The 14,794-nt window shown below is 43.0% G+C and overlaps 1 protein-coding gene across 4 annotated transcripts in view; it reads right to left on the minus strand.

Moving 5' to 3' along the window:
• The window catches only part of LOC142949783 (voltage-gated delayed rectifier potassium channel KCNH1), a 32,751-nt gene that overhangs the window by 16,862 nt on the left and 1,095 nt on the right, over window positions 1-14,794 (minus strand). For all 4 annotated transcript variants that reach the window (XM_076091610.1, XM_076091611.1, XM_076091612.1 and 1 more), the window contains exons 2-7: window positions 10,866-10,989; window positions 10,647-10,753; window positions 9,462-9,590; window positions 9,119-9,237; window positions 6,719-7,111; window positions 1,466-1,895 (exon numbers count right to left, since the gene is read on the minus strand). In XM_076091610.1, the coding sequence (XP_075947725.1) occupies window positions 1,466-1,895; window positions 6,719-7,111; window positions 9,119-9,237; window positions 9,462-9,590; window positions 10,647-10,753; window positions 10,866-10,989 (1,302 nt within the window). The remainder of the gene's footprint in view (window positions 1-1,465; window positions 1,896-6,718; window positions 7,112-9,118; window positions 9,238-9,461; window positions 9,591-10,646; window positions 10,754-10,865; window positions 10,990-14,794) is intronic.

Genomic DNA, 14,794 nt, shown 5'->3' on the forward strand with positions numbered 1-14,794 from the left:
AAAAAGCAACCTGTATTTAGTATTTTCAGTTCCAAAAGAGATGCTCTTCAGTTTTACTACATCAAACACTTTCCTCAACATTTTAATGTGTCAGAAATGGGTGAAACTGTCATAATTAGCATATCAATTATTGAGTTATGGTCCAAGACATTTGTAATCAGTTCATCATTTAGAAAAGTGGACGTTTGTGCTAAGTTTGAAGAAATTCCCTCAAGACCTTCGTGAGATATCGTGTTCACAAGAATGGAGCGGACGGACGGACAACCCGAAAACATAATGCTTCCGGTCACTGCTAATTAAAACTTTTGACTGAAACTGACGTGACGCGGTGCACCGGTGAGAAGACGTCTCACTCTGCTGGATTTGTTGGAACCACAGAAACACTCGCGGTTGTACAGAGTGGAGCTTCTTCCCTCATTCGCAGTCTTCGGAGCACACAGACACCGGCTCGCAGAGAGCACTTTAACCGGACAACAGCCAAGTTTAATTTTGGCATGTTATCAAGTTACTCTCACAATCAGCGACAGCTGATATGAGCTGCTGCCGGTGACGTTTGTCGGCTGAAATGGAGAAGCTGCTTCCGGAGCGTTTCTACACGGATCTCTGCCGGTGATGAGACGGAGCGAGTCGGAGGTGAACCTGTAACATGTTAGTTTGATAATCAGTGTGTCAGAGCCGGTGCAAACAAATACATTCACGTCCACCAGCGGTGCAATGTATATAATACGTACGTTTAAAAAATAAACAAATGATATAACATATGTTAGTATATGTCACAAGGCACATGTTTCTACTTTTAATACATTAAGTAGTTAATTCCTTACTTTTACTTAAATCAAGGGTGTGAATACTTCTTCCATCACTGCTATTCTCACACTCTCAGCGTGTGAGCAAAATGCTGCAGTGACGCCTGCAGCGCGGCAACACCAGCAGGACGAGGTGACAAAACACAGAAGCCTTCAATAAAGAAAGGATCTCTGAGCCATGAACTTATGGATGGATCAGCCATCAGACATCTGTGTAGCTGCAGAGCCGACACACACACAGCCGTGTGTTGGAAAACACAACTACACCTTAGATGTACATCTGCCATGAAAACACCACATTATGTTGTTTTTCTGACGGTGGAAGAGACTGTTGAGAGTGACGACAAGATAAACCTCTTCATGGCTCTAAGAGGAGTTGGTGGAGACCAAAGTCAGAGCAAATAATGGGCTTAAATTCATCAGGTGGACACAAACACAAACTCCTAATGTCAGTGGTTCAGACCCCTCCCGACATCTGCTTTACTTCTGTTATCTGTTGTTGTGCTGTTGTACAGGCTCTGTGCAAATAAAACTAAAACTATTTATTTCGCACATGATCGCAATTTAATTTGAGCGACTGCTTATTATATAATCTGTATATAATAATTATAGGGACTACATCTGGCCCGCATCGATAGCTGTGAAAGGAAACGACTCACATCCGATCATCATCATGGCCACAGCGAAGATCTTCTCTCCGTCCGTGTTGGGCGCGATGTTGCCGAAGCCGATGCTGGTCAGGCTGGTCATGGTGAAGTACAGCGAGGTGATGTAGACCGAGTCCTTGCTGGGCCCCCCCTCCCAGCGGCCCAAGCCCGAGGTGTTGAACCTGTACGGCGTCCCCACCGTCTCTCCCAGCAGGAACAGCCAGCTGTCCGTCCTCACGCTGTTGGTGTCCTCGTCGATCACCTCGTAGTCTCCGATGCTGAACCAGATGCAGGCCAGCCAATGGGCCGCCAGGCCGAACACACACACCAGTAAAACCAGTACGGCGGCACCGTACTCGATGTAGTGGTCCAGCTTCCTGGCGACGCGACCCAAACGCAGCAGACGGACCACTTTAAGGGAGCTGAAGAGACTGCTGATCCCCTGGAGAGGAAGAGGAGGGAAGACATGAAGAAATGAGGAGAAGATGAAATAGATAATGAAGAACACAAAGAGGGAAAAGAACAGAGGGGAAAGTCTCATTTATTATTTCAAATTTTAGATTTTCAAGCCAAGAGCGCCAAGTTTCACCGGCAGGATGTTCTTCCTGTCAGAGAGGAAAAGTTCCTGAAACATTCGGACCATCGTGGGAAACTAAAAGGTCCTTTCACAGCTGAGTGGTTCGATCAAACTCTGCTGCTTTCGCCCGCTTGGTTTGGTTTGTTTGGGCGTTTGTGAACTGGATCAAACTACCAGACTGAGACCGGCAGAGAAGGAGGATCAGAGTGAACCGATGTTGTTCGTTTTGTGGTCTGAAAACAAAGCGGACCAACCACAGGTTGTCACAATCACGTATTTCTCCGTGAGCTCTTTGTGAGAACACCTCACAAACACAGGCCTGAGGACGCACAATTACGTCACCAACACTGCCCAATCAACGCTCTTTGTTTGTTTGACCAGAAATAAAAAAGTAATAATCGATGTTTTTATGTTATGAAACTCCCCGTAAACATTTTCTAAATGTGTCTCTTTGTTGATTGGAAGCTGTTTTTATGTTTGAGTGGAAACATTTATTGATGCTTTTATTTTGTAAATGCTTTTAGTGAATGTAAATGCTGCACTGGAACACACCGAACATCTGCATGTTGGATCACAGACACACTCGCGTTCTATCTTCCTCATTGTTTTGTCCTTTTTTTTCATGTAAAGATAAATAATGACATCGTTAAATGCTCAGCTGACGTTTTAAATGCTGATAAAAAAACAAAAAAGTATTTCCTGACGAAGCTGTGTGACGCTTATTAAATATAATTTATCATCAGAGTAAGCCAACATCACAGAAGGTAAGACCACCGCAGTCCTCTCTGCTTGGGTTCAATGTACTGATTGATTGACTGACTGGTTGGTCATCTAGTTGATTTCTTTTGATTGAGGCAGTCCTCTAACTGGGCTGAACAGCTTGTAAGGCTTACCAACTGTAAAGAGAGAGGTTCCATGTAAGATGAAGCATATTTTTTGGGGCTGTAGCCATATGTCTGAATGCACTGATTGTAAGTCGCTTTGGATAAAAGTGTCAGCAGAATAACTAAGAGTTATTCTACAGCAAATCTTTTAGCACTGATGAGGATTCTTTTGTTTTCATTCAACTATTCACCTGATTAGTATGATATCATTACTGATGGAAACAATGGTCTAAAACTACCAACGGAAGACCCAGGTTATCTTTACATAAACAACGAAAACAAAACAAGAGAATAACCGTTAAATATCAGACATAAAGCAAAACAAAAAGCCAAGAAGTCGGGAGTTGATCTTCTGCTACATATATTCACACGTTGTGGACCTTCAACTCTTTGCGTTATTTATTGGTAAATATCTATTAAATGGTAAATGGACTTTTATAAAGCACCTTTCTACTCTTCTGCCCACTACATGTCAAGATTCACACACAATATATCATAGCAGAATCAATTTTCTTGTCCAAAAACCGCATCGACATGCGGACTGGAGGAGCTGCGGATCGAACCTTCGATCGTCCGACTGGATTAAGACCCGCTCTACCTCCGAGCCCCATTCAACCACCCCGTCGACCCATCTGCAATCACTGCTTTATTTGGAGTCGCCCTCTCACCTGTCACATCAAATCATACGAAAGACTTCAAAGCTTTCGTATCTCCTTTCGCTAGACGCCTTAAATCTTGTCAGGTGGAAAAGTCTTCCTCCAGTTGCTCATCACTTAGCGACAAGTTGGGCACCTTCGCCCGAGCTAACGTTACTTTTTTCAGCTGTTAGCGCGAACACAAATAACTCTAGCTGTAAGCTCCACTGCTGCCGTCTTCCTCTAGTCTACAGTTTAACCCTGGAATCAGAATCACAAACGTATTTTTTGCACAAACAAGGAATTTGACTTGGTGATCGGTGCATAACAATAAACACAGTACAATAGAATAAAGAGATGTCTGTTATTAAAGTGTTAAGTGTCTATTTAAAGCGTGCATAGTGGATCTATATCAGGGGGGGGGGGGGGGGGGGGGGACTTTAGTGGGAGATGGCAGGTTAACAGCAAACTACTTTGTCGTCAATATTCCTAAAAAAGCCATACGTCCTCTGAAAGCCAGAGAGGTATAGATTATATAGATATAGATAGTTTGTGGTTGTAAAGGTTCATGAGGCTGTGGTTATCCTAGAGGGGATTCAGATAAAAAACAGCAAGAGAGGCTCCTGAGTATCCAAATTTTCATTCAGACATCTTGAGGTGAGAGTTAAAGGCACCCCTGTGAATTTTGGCGTGACTTGTTGGTACCAATGATTGCCTAGTTTCATCTAAACCGAGCCCGCTACAGCCGCTTAAAGACAGCTATGAGAGGACACTGGAGCATTAATTCAGAACTGCAATCAGATCCGAGTACCTCCACCACTGCAGAGGTCATGGTATGAAGTCAGATATACGACTGATATCCTGTAATCTCACTGGTCATTGGTTGTATTCGTGACATGCTCTTGAACCCTCCAGTGCTTTTAAAAAGTCCGGATGGATAAAGTCGGTATGAAAGATTCATAAACATGTATGAAACATCCAGCAGCTTCAGCAGCTATGCCGCCATCGGCGACGCGTCCTCTCATCAGACCACTCAGCCGCCTCTCATCAACAACACCGTTTCCTCGCTGGGGAAACACCCACAATGCACCGCTCCTCCATTAAGAGCCTTCACCGCTGGCGCTTAGAGATGCTGATTGTGGACGCCGTGACCGAAGGCAGGATGAATTGGTTGATTTCACCTCGATGGGCTGAAGCGAGGGGTTAAACCCCCGACACTTCATCTCCTTTCACTCCTCTATGGAAGCTCACACAGGACAGGATTCAATTAGCTCTACTCCCCATGATCACGACATCATTATCTAATGACACAACAAGCTTTGTCTTCCTGCTGTGACGAAGATGAGAATGGTTGGCTCATATAGACTTATTTATCACAAGATAATAAATTAGGTTTTATGAGCTCATAATTATTTTGTCACAGTTAGCTCAACAGAATAATCAACTTAGCTTCTGATCTGAACACACATAAACTGTACCTATCAGGACTTTAACAGGTTATTGATCACAGCTTTGTGTTTCCTATTCTTATTCAAGCAACAAGAGAAATATTTGTGCTCTCTTTGCTTTCTTCTCTTTGCCTTCTGTTACAGTAAACTGAACTAAATGAGACATCTGAAGACGTCAACATTTTAGTTCAGTAATCCACAGACTGTGTTCTCACCTACTCACAGCAGTGGGAAGATCGAAGCTAAATAAACAAGCGTTCCAAACGGTGTTCTTTATTGTTGACTAGCAGCAAAATAACCTTTTATTTAAGACACGAACTCTCTCACACGACCCTCCCGGCCCAAAATGAATGGGTTAAGAAGCGCTTTTCTCCTCATGAAACACCAGCTACTGATCGTTCAGTGAGGATTTGGTCGGACGAGAGCATATCGACCAACCAACCGACCAGAAGGTGTCAGCCCTGCTACCCTCTACTCTGAACACAACACCAGCGATGTGTTTCAGGCTGTAGACGCACGACAGATTTAAATTATATTCTTGTTGCTTCGCTGGACGTTTTGCATTTGTGACTCGTCAGCGGTTCGGCGGTGCTCAGTCGTGACCTTTTTCTCTCCGCACCTATTGGAGTCATTACATGCCGGGAAGTCATCGGATGGATGTGAAACGGTCCACTCCATCATCTCGATTAGACTCCTGCAGTCACGCTGCATCCTCTTTCATTTCATGCCTCAGCTGGGCAGACTGTGGCTGCAGCACAGTTCACTTGAGGATCTGTGTTCTGTGTTGATCCTGATGATACTCAATATGATTGTCCCTCCTCACAGGCAGCTGCAACTCGCAGCTGCCACGAGCATGATGCATGATAGCTGGTATTAAAGATGCATGCTGTCGTTAATAAATCAAAGCTACGGTGTTTTAGTCCGTCTCTGAAGACTTCCTGATTAATGGAAACGTAAATCTTTAAAAACACAAGTATGTAGTTTCATGTTTAAAAAAAGGTTCAGTCATTTCCTAAAACAGCTGGTCTTTGTAGTTTTTAATCAAACAAACAGGAGGAAATAGTGCATTTGCTTGGGACTATTTTCAGTGGCGGATTAATCCACATTTGGTGCTCTAGTGAGTGTTTGTGGCAGCAGGACGGTGTGTGTGTGTGTGTGTGTTTGTGTGCGTGTGTGATTGAGTCAAAATAAATGGCCGTGAATATGCTTATTTGGATCATTTGTTCTGGTGAAAATACCAACTGTTGAAAGTTACAATCGTATAATATTAAATGATATAACTTTATAAATTTGGATTTATGTTGACCTGACTAAAGCACATTATTGATTTTTTGTCATCGCAGATTGACGCGCATCAGCTCTCCAGAGAAAACAGCAGTTTCATTGAATTTGCGACCAAGTTTTGTCACATCCCGACCACCGTACCTCAACTACATCTTCCGTCTGTGTCACACGTCCGCTGTGAGCTACAAGTGTCACGGTCTCCCCACATGCATGTAGTCTTTATACTTTATACTGAGGACTTTTGCACTAAACTGTCAAGGTCTTATAATTTAAAAACTGATCATCTTCATGTATTTCTTGACAGATTCCTTGTATGTGCGAACCTATTTTGCAATGAAACTATTTCGGATTGTGATCCTCAGTAACACGGCCAGACTGTACTGCACTTTACAGAGGCTGTTATTTAGCATCTAAGAGATTAATGAACGTCCACCGACCTCGTCGACGTTTTCGAAGGCGTTGATGACATCATAAGGCAGGCAGGACAGCAGGTCGATGACAAACCAGGTCTTGACGTAGTTCATGCGGATGAGTTTCGGGTCGGAGATCACCTCCCCGGCCGGGCCGACGAAGGTGGTGTGGAAGTTGAGGACGATGTCGACGAGGAAGATGACGTCCACGATGCTGTCCACCACCAGCCACGTGACGTTGTTCTGCTTGGTCTTGAAGGAGACGTTGTAGGGCACCATGATGGCGGTGTAGAAGGTGAGGATGAGGATGACCCAGTCCCACGTGGTCTTGAAGAGGCAGTAGTGAAGGATGATGTGCGGCGGCGTCTTCGGGGTTTCCTGTTTGTACTGAGGCAAGATGTCTGAACCCAGCTGGAGAACCTGAGACCAAACGTAGTAAACAGAGCATCAGGCTGTGGTTTGGTCACAGAGTTTTCATAACTTCACGATGAGACCAAACCCTCATGAAGATTAAGTTACATTTTAACCAAATTTATATCAAAACTGTAAATTGTCTACTATTCTCGCTGTTCTATAACATGTCCTTTACCCACTTAGTCCTTATACCAACAGTACTAATGATTATTTATCAAAAATCTCATTGTGTAAATATTTTGTGAAGCACCAGTAGTCAATCCTACAATGTAGTTGCAATATCAATATCGAGGTATTTGGTATGAAATAAGTAAATTAATGTGAGAAATATCTTAATTTACTAATGTCGGTACAAACAGCATCACCCCAGTGAACCCCCCCGATAATAGCCGTCTACATTAGTGCCGACAGAAATGATCGCTGTGCAGTTAATGGGAAGATTAGTCACAGTTAATTACAGCTGAAGAATGTATCAGCCTGTTAGCAGAGCGCTGATACAGTAAAATACACCTAACACATTTCATTTGTCATCCTCTGAAACAAAGAGCCGTGAGGATATTTATTCCTCCGCAGCTTGTCGGGCAAAATGGCAGCAGATTAATACAAAGCAACACGGGACAAAATGCACGCCTACAGAGGTGAACGAAAATAATTAAAAAGCACAAAACAAAGTGTTAACTTTAAGCTTAAAATACCGAGGACGGTGTTCCTTCATCAGCTGCTGTGAATGTGATCCGTCTCCTAAAAAAATCAAATATACTGCGTCTGATTTCATTTCCAATTTGCAAAATGATGCCTTCTACTTCATACTTTGGCACTATTTTTTATTTATGTATAACTCTATACATAGAATCTTCCTGTTGTCGCATGTGCAACAGACAAAATGTCGGACACACAAATAATTCCACAAAAACATAGATTCCACAGTAAACTGTGTGCAAACATTACTTAGTGTGCACTGTGTTTGATGTTCTTCCTCATCTCACCCGCTCCTCCCCCTCAGATACACCAACGAGGGTGATGGAGGTGAATGGAGGTGTGAATGGAGTCCTTTATATCGTCAAACCACAGTGATTCTCCAGAGCTTTCAAACTATTTGATAGTTTGAAACTTTTCCTGACAGAGCCATTAGTCAGACATGATATGTTCAAGAACCGTCAGAGTTGAAAATCTGCCAATAATGTGTGTTTATACAGCTCGTGGCTGATAAACAGTGTAATTTTGTCAAAAAAAAAATGCTTTTTCGTGCTTTTAAAAACTGGGGTTCAATTAAAAAATATTTCTGAAACTGGAAATTAAAAATATATATATTTTTTGGGATCCACAGGAGCTCTGGTGACGAGAGTAATCAGGGCCGACCTCCATCTTTAATAACAGGGTAGTTATCTTGGCCTGAAAGTAGGCCGTCAGTAAATAACAGGAACTGCTTCCATCTATCCGCCCATCTGAACACGCCACTAATAACAGGATGTCAGAGGTACTTTGTTTCAGATCAATTTAAAGTACTTCTTATCTCACGACAGAAAGAAACCAGCAATACTGTAGGCTCACAGTGCTTTTCTACACGCATCAGTTCTCTCTTGCGTCATCCTGTATTCAACATTATTACGGCTCAGTCCAAGGTAAAGTGTCCTCATTTATAAAACATCAGGTTCAACCGTCTGCTAAATCTAAAGCAAATGGAAAGCTTCTCAGATACCATGTGGCACAGGTGAGGGACTTTCTGCTGAGTCACCATCTATCTGTATCAGGCCAAAGGTCTTATGAGAGGAGAGAAGAGAAAGGACTGTACTTCATCCTGAGGTTCATATCATCCAGAAATATCCGCCAAACTGAACTTATTCTCAACCTGTAATGTCATAGCTTCAGACTGAGCGCACAGGCTGTAGTTTGGCTACGCAAAAAACTGGATTTTACCTTCAGCAGGAGAAGATTATTGAAGAGAGGAGAAGGCTTTTATGCAGCAGACAGGATTTAAATTAAAAGATGATTATTGAGGAGAAATGATCTCACCTCTGCCAGCCGTGAGTGTTTGTGGACGTTCTCTCCTTTTTGGACGGCTGGAGCGAGCTGCTGAAGAACTCCTCGACTGCTGGTTAACGCTCGAGTCAGACGGGCAAATTTACCCCAACCTGCCAAACACATGGAATAACAGAACACAACGCGTCAGCAAGTACCAATCCTTCTTTAGGGTTTTGACCGTCCACATTTTAGAAACATCCGGGTTAAAGCCGTCATTAGTCTTCATATAGGAACGTATTGTCTATTCACATCATGTATAACAAGAAGCTCGTCCACAAGAAAGAAATCTTTTAGCTCTCTTGTAAAATCGTTTGTATAAAAAAAGGACACTAACCTTTTACGGAGTCGTCCTCGATTGGCTGCTTGAAGGCGGTGATGTCACTGAAGGTGCAGAGAAACAGGACCACTTTGTCCTGCTCGTTCCTGATTGGAGCGATCTTCACGAAAAACCAAACTGGCATCCCTGCAGCACACGCAAGCACAAACACACACAGGAAGTCAGTCTGATGTTCCTCACAAGAATTACGTGTCAAAACTCAACACACTCCACAGCGCACGTCCACAAGCGAGACGGTTCACCGTGCTGCGACGTCTATTCTGGGTGCGGAGGAGGTGTTTATTTGGGAAATGTAGTTTCTAGATCAGCAACAGTAATGTTTACAACAAACAAAGACACTATATGAACTCATTAATATCTCACTGGAAACAAATCTAATACGTCAATAACATAAATAATATTCCTGAGTGGAGTTTATAAAGAATGAAGAACACAAACATCAGTCAGTATCAGGCATTCCTCCTCCCGTCCCCCTGTCCTCCCGTCCTCTTCTGTGCTCCCGTCCCCCTGTTCTCCTCTGTCCTCTCCTGTCCCTCTGTCCTCCTCTGTCCTCCCGTCCCCCTGTCCTCCTCCTGTCCTCCTCACTCTGTCCTCCTTTCCCCCTGTCCTTTACTCTGTCCTCCTGCCCTCCTCACTCTGTCCCCATGTCCCCCTCTGTCCTCTCCTGTCCCTCTGTCCTCCCGTCCCCCTGTGTCTCTCTTGTCCCTCTGTCCTCCTCACTCTGTCCCCATGTCCCCCTGTTCCCCCTGTCCTACTCTGTCCTCCTGTCCTTTACTCTGTCCTCCTGCCCTCCTCACTCTGTCCCCATGTCCCCCTGTTCTCCTCTGTCCTCTCCTGTCCCTCTGTCCTCCCGTCCCCCTGTCCTTCTCTGTTCTCTCCTGTCCCTCTGTCCTCCTCACTCTGTCCTCCTTTCCCCCTGTCCTCATGTCCTATTCCCCTGTCCTCCTCACTCTGTCCTCCAGTCCCCCTGTCCTCCCGTCCCCCTGTCCTTCTCTGTTCTCTCCTGTCCCTCTGTCCTCCTCACTCTGTCCTCCTTTCCCCCTGTCCTCCTCACTCTGTCCTCCAGTCCCCCTGTCCTCCTCACTCTGTCCTCTTCCCCTGTCCTCCTCACTCTGTCCTCCAGTCACCTTTAGTACGGGACATTTGCAGTACTTTAAAAAAAAAAAAACTTGAAGTACTCACGGTTTTTCTTGTACATCAGAATCTCAAAAGAGTTCATCTCGTAGTTCTCAAAGGTCTGCCGAACCTTCTCAGTCATGTCTTTGTCCGTCAGCTCTCCGTACATGAAGCTGCAGGAGCAAAGACAGCACGATGAGACTCTCCGTCCCGCCGGTCCAACAACAACAACAACAACAGCAGCAGCAGCAGCAGCAGCAGCAGCGTGCAGGTGAGTCTCTGTACCTGCAGGTGCTGCTCTTCTGCATCACCTCGGCTCGATGGTAACCCGACAGTTTGCAGAAGCCGTCGTTGCTGTAGACGATCGGCCAGTCCACGATCTGAGCGTTCCCCAGCACGAAGTTTGTGTCTGACCGCGGAAACCAGTTACAGGTTACAATGTGTCCCAGTTCAGAGCGTTCCATGACAGACACGTTTCATAACCATGTTTTATATACATGGTAGGGCTGCACAGGCGATTATGGCTGCTAACAATTATCTTTATTATCCGTTAGTCTGACGATTATTTTCTCAATTAATCATTGGGTCCATAGAAATGTATTTGAATACAAGATCACAGCTTCCCAGAGTCCTCGGTGACATTTTACAATGTCTTGTTATGTCCAATAAACACGAGCAGTTTAGTGTCACAGAACAGTAAGAAAACCAGTGAATTTCTGCTTTAAATAAATTGAAATATTGCTTGATTATTGTAAAATTGTTGCCAATTAATTAACTGGTGATAGACAAATTTCCGCAGCTCTACATGTCTATTGTCCAATTAATTAATAATGATTTAGACTTAGACTAATGAATAATTGGGATTAATAATCGTGTCCTTAATATAAAGCAAGTCATAATTGTCATTTAAGCCATAATCTTGCAGCCCTAACAGATAAATATCATGTATTTATCTTTTTATTCGTCCACCCATCCACCTGTGATGTAGCTGATCATGTGTGAACCACGAGTTGTACTGACTGAAGTTTACAATATTTAATATTTACTGCGTTTTGTTATTAATATTCAGTTCAGACAACAACAGAACAAACAACTAACGGCCAATCACAGCCCACCAGCAGCAACTCACACACACACTAGTTTACAGCGACACAGGAAGGTTTATCTCAGTGTGTGTGTGTGTGTGTGTGTGTGTGTGCGCGTGTGTGTGTGCTTTTGTTGACCTCTTTAAAACAGTGTGCTAGCGCTGATATTGAACTTAAGAGTGTTTTTGGTACGGAGTGTCCGAGCATCAGCAAAATTGTCATTGTTGTTCATAATGTTGTTGACTCATTTTATTCCACACCTCTGTTATCACCACAGCTGCAGTTATTACTGGATTACTTTTATACTGAGAACAAGGTGAAGTTGTGCAGTGTCTAATTGGATTTATGGACAATTATTCTGGACGGACATCGGAGATAATGACATCTTCGGGAAGTGTAAGTTGCACTGAATCATATCGACATGCGTCTCGTGTCTGTATTTTCACATTTCACAGAATTATGAAGACGAGCGTGCGGCTCTCTTTACCCGTTTCACTGCCGTTTTGTCCAAAGCTACTGTCAATGACAGTTACTGCCAAATGAATTGGATGTAAACTATTTTAATAATATAACTGAAGCTGATATATATGCTGTATGTGTGGAGCAGCTGTTATGAATGTGATGACCTAAACTGTTTCCTGTGTATCAGTGTTTTTCCCCAGTTTCCACTCTGAGACTTCCACTTTTAGAAATGACTTCGTAAATATTTCACACTTTCTCGTTCATTTTTTAAACAAAGGCTTGAGTTGAATCCCTGCAGAGGAGAAGATAATGTCTGCTGTGCAGCCTGCAGGCTGTAACGTGCTCCAAAAAAAAAAACCCAAAGGACTTTAACTACACGACTGCTCCAATGCAAAATACATGAGGAGTTAATGTCACAAAGTTCAGGATGGAGATTTGTTTTCAGGATGAGAGACACACACGCGAACACAACGAACTGATGCCACTCACACTGAACTGCATGATGATGTATGACAACAATGACAAATATAATTAAATATTTAATTATTACAACATAATCCTGTGTATTACCAATAATAGTGACTTATTGAGTGTCCTTAAGACGAAACAAAAATGTCAGTCAGCCCGAAACCCCCACGAGGAGCTGAGATTTAAGTGTGTGAAGCGATAAATGAACACATTAATTAAAACGTGTCCTCACCTTCCCTCTAGCGCCACCATGAGGACAATTGTTCCCTATTGTGTGGTGTGATGAACACCGCAGCATCGCGGGGCCACTGGCAGCTCTCCTGAGTTTAAGGCTTGACTGCATCCTTTAGTTTCATTAATTGGGATGAATTGGGCAGAATGTTATGCTAATGGCTTGTTCAGCCGTAGTTTATCGTTACACCGAATTACACTGCAGCCTGACTGAGGCTAGCCCAACAGCCGTGAGCTGCTGCTCATTTAACTGCATGAGATTAACAGGACAAATGTGTTTGACGGAGATAAATGTCTCTATACTTCCGTTGTGTGTGTGTGTGTGTGTGTCTTCAGGATATAAACACATTAAAAGTCTGTTTTGAGCTAAATGCTAACACCAGCATGCCACTAAGATCACAGTGACAATGCTAATAACATACTGGTGTTTACTATGTTACTATTAGCATGCATGCTAACAAGTAGCAAGCACAGCTGATAGGAGTGTCCTTTGTTCTGCAGGTATTGAACCTCTTTTGTGCTCGTTAACACATGATGACGCATTGTTGTGGAGCGGAATAACTCTCTGTACACGTTAGCTAACGCTGGCTAGCACGTTTCTTAACAATAGCTGAATAACTATACGTTTCTCTGAATACGTCTGTGTTCTACTTGTGAAAATGAACATTAACCAACGGGAACAGATTGGCTGACCCCTACTCGCTGACTCAACGTCCAGACAATTTCACGCCTGAGAGAGACACCGAGCGTGGATAGTAAAGAGAAACTGAGGCCGTGTAATCGTTTGGATGCCTGTAACTATCCTGCAGGAAAAACAAAAATGTGCTCTTCCAGCATTCACAGCAGCTGCCTACACTGCAAGGCAACCGAAAATAACGAAGATGGACCTTTATCATAAAGAGTGTCTTACAATATCAGGGAAGCATTTCAGTGATGCACAGTTAGCAGAATGCTAAGCTAACGATTTGCAACCTTTTTCTCACCAGTTACGCTGAGATAACAGTATTAGCTTCATCTGTATAATCTATTAAAGTCCATTACAACATCTCTGCAATAAGCTTGAATCTTATAGCGTCAGAGAGGAGTTGATTCCACTTCATGTTCGGTTGTGCTCTCGCTATTTATTGTGATCACATGAAATGTTGTTCTGCTGACTGCTGGGATCACGGCGTGTACATTTTAGGACATAATATTTGGTCACAAGCCAGAAAAGTTGGAGAAACTGATTTAGAATTAGAGATTCAAGAAACTAAATTGTCAAATAGCTGCTGTTGTCTTTTAAATACAGTGAGTAGACTCTAGCGAGCTGGTGTGTGTGTGACGTGTATATATATATATATATATATATATATATATATATATACATATATATGTATATATATAGTATAATCATGAGTGGATAGGGAGGGATACATGTACACGACAGCATGTGGAAACACTGGTCTGTACCTGTCTGTCTATGTGATAATGTCCAAACTGAAAAGTTGAAAAGAAAAGTGGTTAAAGGAGCAGAAACAGATGAACATGTGAGAACAGAGCTGAACTAAACCGACGCCGAGGAGCCAAAAAAACCCACAAAAATAAAGGCTAGCCAGGCTCCCTGATTCTGCTAGGTGTGATCACTTCACTTTTTACAGTGTAGGTTTCCTACTGATGCGTGTGACGACCATAATCAGTCACACATGCCTCATGTTGATTATGTTTTTAGTCCCATAAGAGTAATAAAACTCAGATTACTATGAATTTAAAGCTAATTTTAAGGTTTTTCTCACCCCGAGTAGGAACAGCAGCCCAAACTAAATTATATTCACCGTCATTGTATTGGCCAAATAAAACCTGCATGGAAAGATGTCACTAAAGGAAAGTAAGAAAATGTGTTTTGTTAAATTTTTGTGCAATTTTAGGGGAAGTGACCCTTTAACGTTACGTTTCCATGGTTCAGGTTCTCAGTTCTTTTGTTTGTACCTT

Source organism: Anarhichas minor, unplaced genomic scaffold, assembly GCF_050575085.1.
Source record: "Anarhichas minor isolate MPS153535 unplaced genomic scaffold, ASM5057508v1 ptg000014l, whole genome shotgun sequence".
NCBI classification, from domain to species: Eukaryota; Metazoa; Chordata; class Actinopteri; order Perciformes; family Anarhichadidae; genus Anarhichas; species Anarhichas minor.